The 15,000-nt window shown below is 37.9% G+C and overlaps 1 protein-coding gene across 1 annotated transcript in view; it reads right to left on the reverse strand.

Moving 5' to 3' along the window:
- Positions 1-15,000, reverse strand: part of LOC137996939 (polyphosphoinositide phosphatase-like) — a 31,671-nt gene that overhangs the window by 15,164 nt on the left and 1,507 nt on the right. The window contains exons 2-17 of the mRNA XM_068842587.1: positions 13,929-14,027; positions 13,181-13,313; positions 12,066-12,120; positions 11,023-11,130; positions 10,281-10,331; positions 8,665-9,383; positions 8,088-8,188; positions 6,711-6,836; positions 6,508-6,547; positions 5,457-5,554; positions 4,659-4,792; positions 4,267-4,312; positions 3,357-3,427; positions 1,115-1,169; positions 370-459; positions 223-281 (exon numbers count right to left, since the gene is read on the reverse strand). Coding sequence (XP_068698688.1) covers positions 223-281; positions 370-459; positions 1,115-1,169; positions 3,357-3,427; positions 4,267-4,312; positions 4,659-4,792; positions 5,457-5,554; positions 6,508-6,547; positions 6,711-6,836; positions 8,088-8,188; positions 8,665-9,383; positions 10,281-10,331; positions 11,023-11,130; positions 12,066-12,120; positions 13,181-13,313; positions 13,929-14,027 — 1,985 coding nt within the window. The remainder of the gene's footprint in view (positions 1-222; positions 282-369; positions 460-1,114; positions 1,170-3,356; positions 3,428-4,266; positions 4,313-4,658; positions 4,793-5,456; positions 5,555-6,507; positions 6,548-6,710; positions 6,837-8,087; positions 8,189-8,664; positions 9,384-10,280; positions 10,332-11,022; positions 11,131-12,065; positions 12,121-13,180; positions 13,314-13,928; positions 14,028-15,000) is intronic.

Consider the following 15,000-nt stretch of genomic DNA (forward strand, 5'->3'; position numbering starts at 1 on the left):
AGCCTCCCTCTCTGTCCCCTCATTTTCTCTTGGTTGGGCTAATGGTTCAGAGAAGCTCAGCTTCAGACTTCGTTTGCTCCCACGAAGGACTGGAACGGACCCAGGATTCACAAAGAACTTCCTATAAGCGAAACAGTCTATTAAGAAATCTCGGTTGACCTTTCCCCCATTCCCCTGATCATTAGCAGTACAGTCAAAAATCTTAATTTTTTTTAAACATACCGGACAGCATCTGAATCAAACTGGACAAATGGTTTGTCGATCACTCCTAATGCACGTAGCTGAAAATGAATCCATTAAATAATTTGAATTACTGTCACAGTCAAGTTTTACCTCAGGTATTTGGCATTCCATTGATAACACTTTTACCTGATATCCCAGTGCACATTTGCCCACCATGAACTGGGCAGTGTTGGTTCTGTCCAAGCAATCAACACAGTTTGTCCTCAGCACACCATTCTTGAAACCAAGAGGTTGAAATTAATAATAATATAAAAAAGGTAAGGCGCATTGCACATTCAATAAGTAAAATAATGAGGAGGAACGGCAGAGCGTGCTGATAAATTGAAGTTGTAAAATTTTGTCCTCGAAAGATTCCTCGCTGTAGGGATCATTCATGTCTAGTTGAACGGATTTGATTGATTCCTGACATATTCCAGGGGCCCGTTTCTCGAAAGTCCCGAAACTTTTCGGGGCATTTTCGGGACTTTCGAGAAACGGGCCCCAGGTGACGAATCTTAAAGAAGAGTGTTGTTCGCGCGCATCATACCAACGCTAGAAAAGCCCAACGAACCAGCAATGAAAAGGGCGTATTTTTTCCATGGCTGTTTTTTTCTACCACTTGCTTTTGAAAAGTGTTTTGTTTGTTTGTTTGTTTGTTTTTTTTCAGTACCGTTTTTTGGGATTTCCATGCGTTAAAATCACAAATAAGCCAAACAAATACATGTGCCTCGAACGTTGGTTTTTAGTCTTATTATCATACGGCCACCAAGTCCCAAAAACACTCTGGTACTTGTCTCTTTCAAATTCAGCCCAATGTCATGTTAAAATCCCTATAAAAAAGCAAAAACTGAATTAATTCCCATTCTCCGTCCTATCCAGTGAAAAAACTAACCTGCCCTCTTCCGACACTGCCTTCAGCATATCCTCGACCACGCATACCGTCACATCTACAAACCAAATAATATTTATTGTTTTGATTCGAAGTGATCACATCAAGATGAGAGTTTGAACGCAAAGAGACAGGAATAGATCAGGGCTCAGTTGTTTTGGGGAAAAACTTGCTTAACTGGGATATAGTACTGTTACGGTAATGCTATATAGCCCGGCTATGGTCTGACTTAACTAGTGCTAGTCTGGCTTGGAGAAACTCGGCCCTGTTGCTAAGTGCAAGGCTTTCATCAGGCCATGTTTCTTTGGGAAATTCCGAATTCTGTTTTAAAAATCCTAACATGGAGTTTGTATTCCGAGGCTTTTTCCTTCGTGAGTATTTTCTATTCTTTACTTAAAACTCGGTCAAAAATCAAAATGATATTATAAATTGCAATAATAAGATATAGTAAGAATTTTAAAATTACTTGTTTTACAAGAATGCTGAGAGAATTTATTTCTCTTAACGGCTGAGTCCAATATAAGTAGACTTTACTCTGGTTGGGCGTAGTTGTAACCAAGACAAAAATCCCTTTTCGAATTAACCGTTTCTTTGGTTAGAAAAATATGAGGAGTGAATCTGGATTCTGATTTTTCCAAACAAACACGGCCTCGGATTCAAGGGTTCCCACTTCGAACCTCCGTTCCTTCAAAATGCTTTGAATATTCTCAGATCCGTGTGCCACATGTGGGTTGAGTTTGTTGGTTTTCTCTTCTGCTCCAAGAGGCTTTCCTCCGGGTATTCCTGTTTTCCATTTTTATCAAAAACCAAAGCTTCCTTCTTTCTGCTTTGATTTGATTTGTTGCCTTTCCAAGTAGCACAGCACTTGTGTCCAGTTTTATAGGCTTGAGAATTCAAGAAGTGTACTATAATTGTAATCTTATGGTTTAAAAAGTTGTTATACGCACAATGTAGCACTGATGGAGGTCAAACTCACTTCTGAGCTATAAAACTCCTCGACTGTACAGATACTCCCTATCTTTTGAGAGCAGGGATGGTGCAGTGGTGAGAGCATGCGCACTCCTTTTCCATCAATGTGGCCCGGGTTCATTTCTCAGACTCGGTGTCATATGTGGGTTGAGTTTGTTAGTTCTCTACTCTGCGTCAAGAGGTTTTTCCCCGAGTACTTCAGTTTTCCCCTGTCCTCAAAAACCAACATCTGATTTGATTTGATTTGCGTTCAGAATTTGAGTTGATTTCTATGCTCAGTGTCCCTACTTAGGCCCCGTCCACACACGTATCCGGTTATTTTTGAATCCGCAACTTTTTCTTTCCGGATACGCCTTCCATCCATACGTATCCGGCGAATTCGACGGCGAATCTGGAACTTTTTAAATACGCTCTCCAGAGTGGATATTTTTTAATCCGATATGAATCCAGAACCGTGAGGACGCCAAATGCGGATTTTTTTTATCCGGATGACGTAACAAGGTCGAGCCCAGTTCCTTACTGTGAAATCAATTCTCAAGATGGCTGCCGAGGGCTTCATGGCGCATGCTCAGTTACCTCTGTTTCCTTGAGAAGTCCTGAGTACTAGAGTGAATCCGGATACGTTTCGGCGAGGCTTACACCATGTAGTACTCCGTTTCGGATACGTGTGGACGGGCAAATTCGATTTGAATACGCTACGTGTGGATGGAAATATTTTTGAATCCGGAAAGAAAAAGTTGCGGATTCAGAAATATCCGGATACGTGCCCCAGCACTAGACACTTAAATCAAGTTGATAATCATCATTGAAGCGTTACCTAGCCGTTCATACCAGGTCAGATAGAGCGCCTTTCATATGACCTTGAAAAATAAACGTAAAGTCTGAACGTAAACAAAAATGCAAAAACAAAGGAGCGCGAATTTTCATTTGCTCAACGAACGCGGATGCAAACATTGTCATCTTTCCATGGAACTTTCCGGAAAGTGTCGCTTTGACGACAGTTGAAATGCAGTAATGTGATTGGGCAATCGAACTGTTTACTGCCCATATTAGGAGTTTCCTTGTATTTACAAAAATAAGGAGAACCTTTGCTTTTATCTTGCCAAACATTGGTCCTTGAAACAAATTGCGAACACTTTTTCAAGGTCATAGAAAACTCGTTCTAATGATTATTTAATAATGTACAGTGACCTTAAAACTGAATCCAAGTACCTCGCAAAGACAATTTTCAAACAAGTACACATGATTGCAATGAATTCTTACAAATAAGGTATACCTAACATCTCTTCTAATCTGATTACAATGCAACTCTTGACCACTGTGGAAAAACCCAGTTGCTTTGAAGACCTGAAGTGTAAATAAGATTCATAATTAGTCAAATTAACTGACAAATTTTGCCTCATTAGCATTAATGAAGCAAAACGGATGACTTATCTCACTTGCTCGAGACCGTACTGGGGAATATTGGCCCTCGGTCCGTACCGCCACGACCTCTGGCTAATTATTCCCAAGTACGGCCCTCGCGCTCGGATAGTAAGAGGTTAATATCAATATTTTTAAGACGTGTTTTCTGCCACTTAAAGTGCTACTATTAACTCCCGTTCAAAACTGACCGACTGGACCTTACAGGGTTGGATCCAGGGAAAAGCGACGTCAAAGGCTCACTAGCTTAAAATTTCAGCGTGTGAATACAGCTTATTATATACATGTATGCAAAACGCGAGTTTAAAAGTCTGAGAGCCGAAAACTCCCGTGTTGCACATTAATTCTGCGGCATATACGCGCATTGCAATCTTAATCTAGTGAGCCTTTGACGTCATTTTCTCCTCGATCCAGCTCCATGAAAATCTTAAAATTAGTAATGGTGGACCATGACATAAGAAAATTCCTGCTAAAATAAACAGGTGTCTTTTGGAAATCATGGCTTGAAACTTTGGTCGCTTAGTGTTTAGTTAACATAGTTTTGAAATCCGAAAAAAAATAAGAATTGATTTTTTTGGTCACAGGGGCACTTCAAAGCAATTTTTCAGGGGGGTTTTAGTGTCACCGTCACTTTTCTTTATTTTTGCTTTCAAATACAGTTATTTTGCTTCATATAAATCTTTAGAATTTCTCTGCTCACAAGCTTGTGGTAACTGTATTTAAAACAGCAGTGAAAATTTGCATCATTTAAGGATAAGACAAACCTCATCTGCAATGACAGTTAAGTTCTCCATGACATTACATCCTTTGCTGAATATGAAATTCAAGTCAAAAAACCCATTTAAGACAACATTTTCCCAACAATTTCGGAAATGAATGAGACACACTACTTCACATATTTTCCTCCATTTGAATCCAATTCTTTGACTTAATTGTTACCAGGTGACACCACATACTAATCTTTAATGGCCAAAACCAGTACTTAAGCCATTCACTCTCAACACCCCCATATTGATGAGTAAAATCATCAGCCATTAGATGAACGAAATCTATTAAGTCTCACTCCCAGGGGGTAAATGGGTGAATGAATGCAGGTAGATCAGAGGTTGTTAAACAAAATAAAGAGAAAACTAGTTTTTTCATCAAACACACTAACCTCTTGTTATAACGTGCCATGTCCCACGCTTTGTACTGTATTGCAAACTGCGCTGGCAAAAACTGGTTCAAATACTGAACAGCTCTTTCCAGTTCTTCACTAAGAATTTGTTCATGCCTTTTCTTCTCCCTTTTCTATAACATAAAAGGTCATCTGTGTTAACTGTAAACAAAAACCAAAAGTTCTTGTCTGCAAATATATGGCTATAATTATTAATACATTACATGCTAAGGCTGGTTTACACGCTACGACTTGGTGGCAGAATTTGTGGGCCCAACATTATCGTAGCCCAAATCGTACTTGTTCTTGATCTCCACAAATTTGTATACATGCCCTATTCTCAAATCCTGATTGACATGCCAGCTTCTCTGAAAGTGTTGGCCCGACTCAACACAAAGCTGTTGCACTGCAACAGATTTCTTGAATTGGGTCGATTATGATTTTCATGAATCAGTCGCAAATCAGGCATCAAATACACGTACAATTCGTTCTTCGGCGATGTCAATAATGTTGGGCTGACAAATGGTGCCGCCAAATCGTACTGTGTAAACCGTCCTTTAGCAGTTTACTCATGATGCTAAGAAAGTGCAGCGAATTTTGTTTTGGTTGCAAAAAAATGCTCTGAAGTTAATCAGATTTTTAAAGTGGAAAACACTATTACACTGTACTTCCATTCTGACTCATGTTTGGCTGCTAAGGAGATTACAAAATTCCATGTTTTATGTTTCAGTACGGTATTGGTTGGATATACTCAATCTTTTATTGACAAAATAAACTCTCAAACTACAGTCAACCCACCTTGACAAGATTAAGAATCACCACGGGTGCACCAAACCTCCTCAGTAGCTGACTAAAGTGTTGAGCAGCAGCCGAACAAAATGGATCAGCCCGATCAACTGAAAAACACAAATGAAATCAAATAAACCTGAATGGCAATTCACACTTTTGATGACCTTGTAATTGCAATACTCAAGGAAAACCAGGGGTTAACTCATTAGGGTTTCTCAAGGGATGATCTGCATTTAAAGTGAGGTCAGGGCAGAATAGGGGCTAAAAGGACCAGAGAAGGGTCCCACCATGAAATGACGAGCGGTACAGCTCTTGCACGTAAGTCTTGCACGTACGAGCATGGCAGGTATTTTTTGCAGGTTGCAGGTTGCAGGTTGCAGGTTGAAATTTAATTATAACTGGATATACTTACATGTACCGTGACTGTTACATGAATAGCTAACCTTAGGCCTTAGGCCTAAGGTTAGCTATTCATGTAACAGTCACCTTCTCTCACCATCAACGATTTCGGATATCAACCACAGATTATCTTTAGGGGAGTTGGACAGCGACCTTCTCTCACCATCAACGATTTCGGATATCAACCACAGATTATCTTTAGGGGAGTTGGTCAGCGACATTTCCCAGTTTGTTCTATAAAGACCAGCAGACTCACCTACCCCTCGATTAAATATTTCGAGATACTTACCCACCACTACGCATGGTGTAACAAAGAATTTGAAGAATTTTCAACCTCTTTACGTCAAGTAAGGCATCATGTTGTGTCCGACCATTTGGAATATTGACATCTGACACAGGAATTTTGATCTGGAAATGTTATGTTGCTTACTTGACGTATCATGCCCCATTCTAAACCTACTACAATGTACATGTAGTTCTCCGTCCTTCAGACTTCGCACTAAAAAGGGGCATAGTCATTGCTTTGAAATGAAGCTAGTAGCTCTTGTTGACATATGCATGAAGATAATAAGTAATTTCAGGCAAAATTTATTGAGGAGAAGCAAAGGAAAAAAGCAAAAAATAAGCAAGAAGAAGCCAAGAGAATTTATTTCATAATTACCAATTATTTGCGGCTTGGGGACCATAACTTGCTTTACTTCCTAAAAAAAGTAGTTTTGTTAGTTGTTTTTCATTATTGTTTTCCTTGTTTCACACTGTAAAATAATTCTTTTAATACATGTACCGTTAAGTTTCATGGCATATTGTGTGTCACGAAGTGTCACCTCAAGATTGTGTGACATCACTTTTCTCAAGGAGCCCTACCTGCGACCAAAATGAAGGGACAGATCCTCTCAGCTGAACATAGGATGTAAACCATCCACTCTTAAAGGACAAAACTGAGGCGTTGTGAACAATCTGCTCAGTCTCAACCTCATTAGCCACACTTCCCTTTAAATTTAAAAGAAAAGTCAGTACCGATGTTCCAACTATACATGTAATTTCCAAGTTACATGCAGTGTTAATAAGTTCTTAGTACAACATTTTGCAATAAAAACAAGCGATAAAAAATAAGAAGAACGATGTTTCAACCGCTCCACAGTCATTTTCAAGTTCAAAAAAGTTCATAGATAGAAAATTCCGCATATATTATTTCTGAAACAATGGAATGAAAGGTAAAAGCTAAGTATTTACATACGAACAATAAAAATAACAGAATGCGAAAATGAAGTGTAAATAAAAGGTGAAGAGAATGAAAACTATTAGAAGTGCTAAGCAAACAGCTTTGCGTGGATGGAATCACTCTGTTTGTTTAATTTTGGCTTAAGATCCCAAATAAAGACGTTTCAAAAATCAAGCAATCGAACTTGTTTGAGCACTTCCTCAGGATCCCAAAGTTCTTTGCAATTTCACATGGCTCGTTTCCATGTTGTTGTCTTACATGGTTGCCGATTACTGATCGTTTGTGTTCCTCCACACGTTGATGTAGGTGTCGGCTTTTAAAGCCGACAAAATCTGCATCACACAGATCACAGTTAAAGAAATGTAAAATGTTTTGCTGATTGACAATTGGAGGTTTAGACCGGTTCCTTAGCTTCAAGCTCATCTTTGATCTTGTGGCTTGTAAAGACAGGATGTACTTCGGTATTTATCTTTCAGCTAAGATCACTATGTTGCTCGCGTAGTTTGTTTGCTGATCTCTGATCTTTGAAGGGCAGGGGTATTCTATTTTTTAAGGGCAGGGGTATTCTTTAGGATAATGAGGAAGTGCTCGAACATGTTCAATGGCTTGATTTTTTAAATGTTTTTTATTCAGGACCTTAAGCCAAAATTAAACAAACAGAGTGATTCCATCCGTGCAAAGCTGTTTGCTTAGCACTTCTAATAGTTTTTATTCTCTTCACCTCTAGTTTACACTTCATGTTTTGCATTCTGTTATTTTTATTGTTTGTATGTAAATATCTTTTACCTTTCATTCCATTGTTTCAGAAATTGTATATATGCGGAATTTTTTATCCATGAACTTGAACTTGATTTAATGACCATGGAGCGGTTGAAATGTCATTCTTCTTATTTTTTTATCACTCTTTTGGACTTTTTCTAAATCCCTTTTCCAAGGAAAAATAGGCCAACATTCATTGTAGGTTCCATTTTATTCTTTCTGACTACAATTAAAATAAGTATTATAGTATCAAGGTGCACCTCGTCATTTGCTCCTCTCTTTAGGAATCTGGTCCCAGCAAACTCCTTTGACCTTCGAGCAATCAAAGTCACATATATGGGTCTTCCATAAACACAAATATCTGCGCAGAGTGTCAAGGACCAATGCAGGATGGTGGACTACTCTGACAGAGGAAGTAAGAAGCAGCAAGGAAAGGAGGAGTATACAGCTGGAGCAGACAAAAGCACAACAGGAAAAACATATCAAATCTGCTCACAGAATTTCATGTGAAACAACTGCAGCAGACTGGATTGGAACATGACGCAATTCACAACTTCGTTCTTGACAATACTGAGTGCAGTCCTCAGGCACAATCTCAGACTGAGATTGAGATCATTTTAATCTGGAATGAAAAGCTTGCTTTACTTGCTTTACTTTACTTGCTTTACTGATGGACACCGACCATTCAATACATTGAAAGGAAGGTGCTAAATTAATTAATGAAATTAATGAAAGATTTGGAATGCATGGAAATATAAAACAAATATGACTTGAACTTATTGTTTATAAAAACAAAATTATTATCATGCTTTTGAATTAAATATAACAAAAAGATACCAGATTGTCCCACAAAGCCATTAACAACATGAAGAATCCAATCAGAGTGGACAGCTCCCTCAAACCCTTGCAATAGATACTTGTTCCATACAAACTTGTGACAGGAATTTTTCTTGTTCAAGAAAGGCTTTTCCCATCGCTGCCTTCTTTTATGACATTCTGCACAGACAACATTTTCAGTATGAACAGAATTAGATCTTTCTAAATCTTTTTGAGGTTGTGGAATTCCATTGTCTTTTACTAATGGTAAAGAAGAAACTTCTTCAGGAGAGGCACCACATTTGTCAGTATTTACATCTATTTTCTCATTGACTGTTTTCTCATTACTGTCACCAGCAAGTGCTAGGTTTGTTGCTGCAGTTTGCTTTTCTCCTTCAAAGCTGGCTTCTTCCTTTTCATTAATTTCAGTAGTTATATCACTTTTAATTTGCTTGCTGACAATATTCCTTGGATCTTTCAATTCCTCCTGGCAGCTGGAGAGAGCGAAATCACTGTGTGATGTTTGATCATGCATTCCTTCTCGTTTTAACTCATCCGATTTGTGGCAATTTGCCTTAAGTTTATCACTGCCTGGTGACTGACACTTGTCTCCATTTCCTTTTTTGAAATGGCTGCAGGCTGCCCAGGCCTGCCAGCCCTCTGTGCTAGAAGAATCTGGTTGAGGATTGATAACAGGTTCCAATTGATGCTGGAGATTATGGGTCAGATCGTAACTGTAACTAATAGTATAAAGAAAATACAAAAACAAAATTAACAGCAACCCAGACATGTTTGCCACAGTACGAACAATTTACCACATTCATTGTGATAATGCTTTACCAGGCACCTTAGCTAGTAAATGCAACCAACTCACATCGCCATCGGGATGATACTGTGAAAATTACAGAATAATAATTAATATTATGCAAATGATTTTGCCAACCAACCGGTGCCCCACACTGAAACATCGCGAACCTACAGCTGTGAGTGTGGAATTTTGGTCTCTCTCGTCAACAGCTACAGGGAGCCAAGACAATGTCAGTCTTATCTAATTTATTCACAGGTTGATGGCACTCCTAAGATAATGAAAAAAGGAATGACCACGAGAGACACCCAATTATGAAGATGAACTGTATGGAATGAGCTACTCTTTCCCCAGGATGTTTTCATTCAAATTCATCCAATCATAATTCACAACGCAAGGTGGCAATCAGTGGTGATCATTGCACCAAAACAGAGCTGGAACTTTTCATAAAAGATTTTTACACAGTAAAAAAGTGATTGAGGATCACAAAAACAAGAAACACAACAACTACATTTATTTAACAACAGATAGATTTTGCTCTGTCTAACGCCAGACGATTTTACTCATCATTGGGCGGTTGTGGGCGGTTCAGAAGTCAATGGGATAAAAGGGGTCATCCTTACAATGTACCGTAAAAAAAGAAAGTGCAGGTTGCCATGAATACTACTTCCTTAACATTTTGGCCCATCTTGAATGCTTCTATCAAGAAATCTTTGAGTCCACTGTTAAACCTACCATGACTTAAAATTCCCCTGGCTAAAGAGCAATTCAGGTCACATAAATCGCACCATGCAAAGGAGGCTAGGAAACTCTTATAAGAATGGGCATTTACCTGAAGTAAAAGTTACTTGAAAGGTCCACATTTTGAAAAATTTTGACATATCTGAAAACAGAGGGAACATTACTTCTTGGTGACTAAAAGATACCATGGCAGGAAATCCCCTCATATTGAAATTACAGTGTCTTTGAGGCCGACAGATAACAGTAAATTTCAAACATTTCCTGGAAAATTGAAAAGGTAGTCCAAAATTCCCAAAAGGAAAATATGTTCCATTTGCTTTTGTCTAAGGTTTATCTACCATTCCAGTACCTTCCAGTAAATTTGAGCAAATTTTCAAATAAAGCAATATGTCAATCCCAACAGAATAGGCTGATTTAGCAACAGAACGGGAACGTCAGTAGCGACGGCGTGCGCAGAAAAAACACCAATAAGAATTCAGAATAGAATACAATGTAGACTCCACTCTTTTCTTCTCTATTCTAAATTCTCATTGGTAGTTTTGCTGCACGCGACGTCGCCACTGACGTTCCCGTTCTGTTGCTAAATCAGCCTAATGTCCCATTGGGGTGTTTTTGGTTACCATTATGAATAAAGCCATGACATCAATCAGTTTTTGGCTTAATATTAACAACAATCAATGTCACAATAAAAAAGGGAATGGCAGAAGTTTAAAAAAAAAGAAACAAGAAAAAAGTTTAGTCCTAGGAAATGCAGTCAATACAATCAAGACACATGCAACAAATACTTAAGAATGGCTAATCATAAAAGCACAGCTGGTATAATTGTTACTAACTTGGCTTCATCAGGATGCTGAATTTTCTGCTTCACAAATTCATTGCCTATTGGAATCAGCTTTGTATCCTCGATCTTGTAGATACTGTGGCTGCCAATCTGAGCTACCCTGGAAACCATTTTTTTTACCAAAATGAGCAAGTTAACAAAAAATTCAATAAACCTAACAGTGGTTTCAATAAGTACCAACAGCCAATGAAAATCGCTGGCTACCTCACTCAGAGAAGTCAGCTGCTACTTTTTCCCTAAATTGAAAAAAATTAAACAGACTCTTTCTAAACTAATTATAAGATTAAAACTCACTTTGAAAATGACCACATGAGGTCCTCTAAATGTGATTGTTTCTCTAAACAGTTCGATTATTTAAGGCAAAGTTGCCAAGCACACTATTTCAATTAGTTTTGCACATGCTCCATTTAAATTTCAAATAGCATTAGTCTTATTTGTGCAAGCCACCTTAGTTGACGGTGTGAAAGCTTGAGTTTTTCATTTGTTTTCACTCATTCAAGCTGACCATTTGCTAACCTGTGTACAGTAGTACAATTTGCTAACCAAAAGTGTAGACTTGTGAACTGTTTACCTAATACAGAGGAAGTCATACAGTGTAGAAGTGTGTAGTCAGTTTTACAGTCGTTTCTTGTAATCTTTCTACTCGTTTTTGAAATTTGTCAGGCACGTAAGTATGGACCTTCTACTTAATATTTTATACCGAATTTGTAGTTATTTATTACAAGACTACTCGGTTCCTTCCTTTTACTTGTGAAATGTGTCATTTGGGAAGGAACTGTTAAAAGTGCCATGCCTGAGACACCCCTAGAGAAAGGCCATTAGGCCATTAGGCCCCTTGTTGATGCACTCAGTCAGTTACTTTACTCAAACCAGCCACCCATCCACAAATTTTACTGAAACCTGCACTGACCGAACATGAACCAAGGACAAAATCGAGAAGAAAAGTAACTGGGACAAAATTTTGAACATAGAATCTGTGCTGTTCTTTGGCTAAATCTGGTAGCCCTCCCAATGCTAGGTATCAGAGAAACCTACTTTCTCCGTTCCGTGATCAGTATGATGTAGTATCCTTCAAGGAATTTGACAAATCCTGGAAAAAAATACTGCCTCAAAGTTAACTCTTAAAAGATGACTTCTATAGACCTTATTCATAAATGGTGGTCAATTTATAATTCTTTTGTCAAAGTGCAAATTAGCCTACCAAGCCTCAATACCATACAGTGAATTGAAAAGAATTCTTGCTCTAAAATGAGGCTTGGTAGGCTAATTTGCACGTGGACAAAAGAATTATAAATGTGACCGCCATTTATGAATAAGGTCTATCAAATAAGACTCTTCTTTACCCCCTAACCAGTAAAGAATTCTAAGATGCATAGGTTTGAATTTTGTACATTTGGGAGTGGCCATTCTAGCTAGAAAAAGAAGATGGTGGTTTTTAATACCATTTTTTAACTCTTTCCTGGGTGACTCCTGTAAGGAGGTTGACACTCCATATGAACAAAAACAAGGATAAAGTGATACATCACTTCAAACAACTTTGTTATGAATTTCTGAGACTAGGCTAACAAGCATAATTATTTGGGAGGTTCTCTTAATGATATATGTACAAGGCAATGTTTTCAAAATTTATCTGGATTTTTCTTCTTAACATTACATTTTTTTCAATTTAATGCTGAGTCACTCAATACAATCTGACTCATAATTAAATAATAGAGGACTTTTTCCGTGTTTACATAGCCTTATGCAAAAACAAGGGGGAGTTGGGAGAATTCAAGACAGTTATGTCGAGAATTCTCCCGACTCCCAGAGTGTTTAGATAAGGATATGTAAACATAGAAAAAGTCCTCTATCGCTTTTATAAAATATTTCTCAAAAATCATTTGACAAATGAAGCAAAATGTTAGTTTTTTACTCCTTGAATACAACAGATTTTCTTGAAACACACCCATATTTCCTACCAGCCAATCAAAACGCAAATCCGACAACACATAACCAATCAAGATTCATGTGATGTCAGAGCCGTGTTTATATACCCCCAATGAGAGTGTGCATACTATCCTCATTATTTTACAAAATCTAGATGCAAGTCTCCTTGATTCTCATGGTACAAAGTTGGTACCAGCCCTGGTGAAGGATGGGGTGAAGCTTACCAACAATCCCATAGGCAGAGATACTCCTATGCAAGCCCCTGTTTGTGGTCTCATATGGCCTGTTCTTATTTGGCATGTTACCAGCATTTATCATGGACAACAAGTCCTTGATCTGCCTTTGACTATATTCAACCTGAACAAGCAAACAAAAACACTTACAAGAATTCATTTTGTTAGTTATATATAGAAGTAATAATTTATATTAATTAATATATAATTTAATTAATATTAATTAATACAGAATATAATTATATTAATTATATTATAACAATAGGAAAAAAAATACTGATAATGATAAAAAACAGTTCATACAAAAGTACCCAACTAACTGGGGAGAATGCACTCATCAAATCTGAATAAAGGAGAACAGAGGAAATGATTTTGAAATCTTGTTTTGTTGGCAAGAGGGGAAAACCTGACAGTACCACCAAGAGAAAACTTAGAGTACCAACAATCTCAACCAACGTATAATATACAGATTCCAAGACACATTGGTGGAAGAAGACATCTCACCATTGCAAGAACCAAAACCCCTTTGATTGCTTGACTTCCTCTTGCGAATCGGTAAAATATGGCATGAACTTTCATCAGTCAAAATAGCCCTCACCACCCAAATCTAACACAGGTCCTAACAGTGACTTTTTTTTGGTCCCCCAAAAAGGCCAGAAAGGTAAAACCATGCACATGCTGTTTGCATCTATTTTCACATTTATTTATTATTTATAGCAATGGGTAATTAAAGGCAAACCTTGTCATCAAAAACCACCAGTTCGTATGGTTCCGTCCTGTCTATCTTCAGTACGCGAAATCGAGTTTCTGCATTATTTGAACCTACGAGGAAATACCTCTGGAATGTTGAGAAATATAAATCGCTGGTCAGGGAGGCTTTCACGTAAATGGAGTCAAGATAAGCGAGTAAATTTCAGCGTAACTGCTGAATATCTGGAATGATTTCCGTACAGGTCCCAACTTCATTATGCATGCTGAATAAATTAATTATGCATTAATGTTATTGTATATGTATACCCAAGGGTATACAACACTACCCATTTCAATATACTCGGATAACTTTCTGTAATTAAGTAGAACTCTTTATGGAGTATGCATAAAATAACCTTGAGAAATCAGTTTAAGATTGCTATGGTGGATTGTTGTCTCTGGTGCCATCAAAGACCAACAAATTTTAGTGATTAGTGTCAAAACAATTATTAATGCTCAACTTAGCGATTTGGGTAACTAAGCCCTTATTTTGAATGGTTACCTTTCATGAAAGGGTTAGGGACACTGCCCACATTTTAGGAATTAGGGTTAAGCTTTCAATTAATAATTTTGTTTCTCTTGGGGAAAATCCATGCTTTTTGATTTGTTAATTTGATTTTGATGACGGTTATCAAATTCCAATGACGCATGAGCTGTGTGCGGATCATCTGGCAATAACAAAAACCTGAGTGAAGCTTGAAAATCGAGCAGGATTTTGAGGTTGCAGAGCCGTGTAAATGCAATGATTTTTGGCACGATGCTAGCAAAATTATCAACTTTCTACATGCCCAAGGCTGGGAGGCATGCAACCTTTGGGAGGGGAAGAAATTCGGCTAAATTCTGGAGGAACTCGGCCGTGAGCGGTCTTGGAAGTTGCATGCCTTGTCTATTTAATTTATACATGTATTGTATGTGTTGACGCATGGGATCTAAAGAGGAAATCAAAGCATCCCAAAAACCCATCAAATCACTCAGGAAAATGCAGAAAATAGTAGGTGAGTGAACTTTATTTATCTGGCTGTCTATAAAATGAATTTTCGAAAAGAAACATCACGACTTGA

The sequence above is a fragment of the Montipora foliosa genome, chromosome 3, assembly GCF_036669935.1.
Source record: "Montipora foliosa isolate CH-2021 chromosome 3, ASM3666993v2, whole genome shotgun sequence".
NCBI classification, from domain to species: Eukaryota; Metazoa; Cnidaria; class Anthozoa; order Scleractinia; family Acroporidae; genus Montipora; species Montipora foliosa.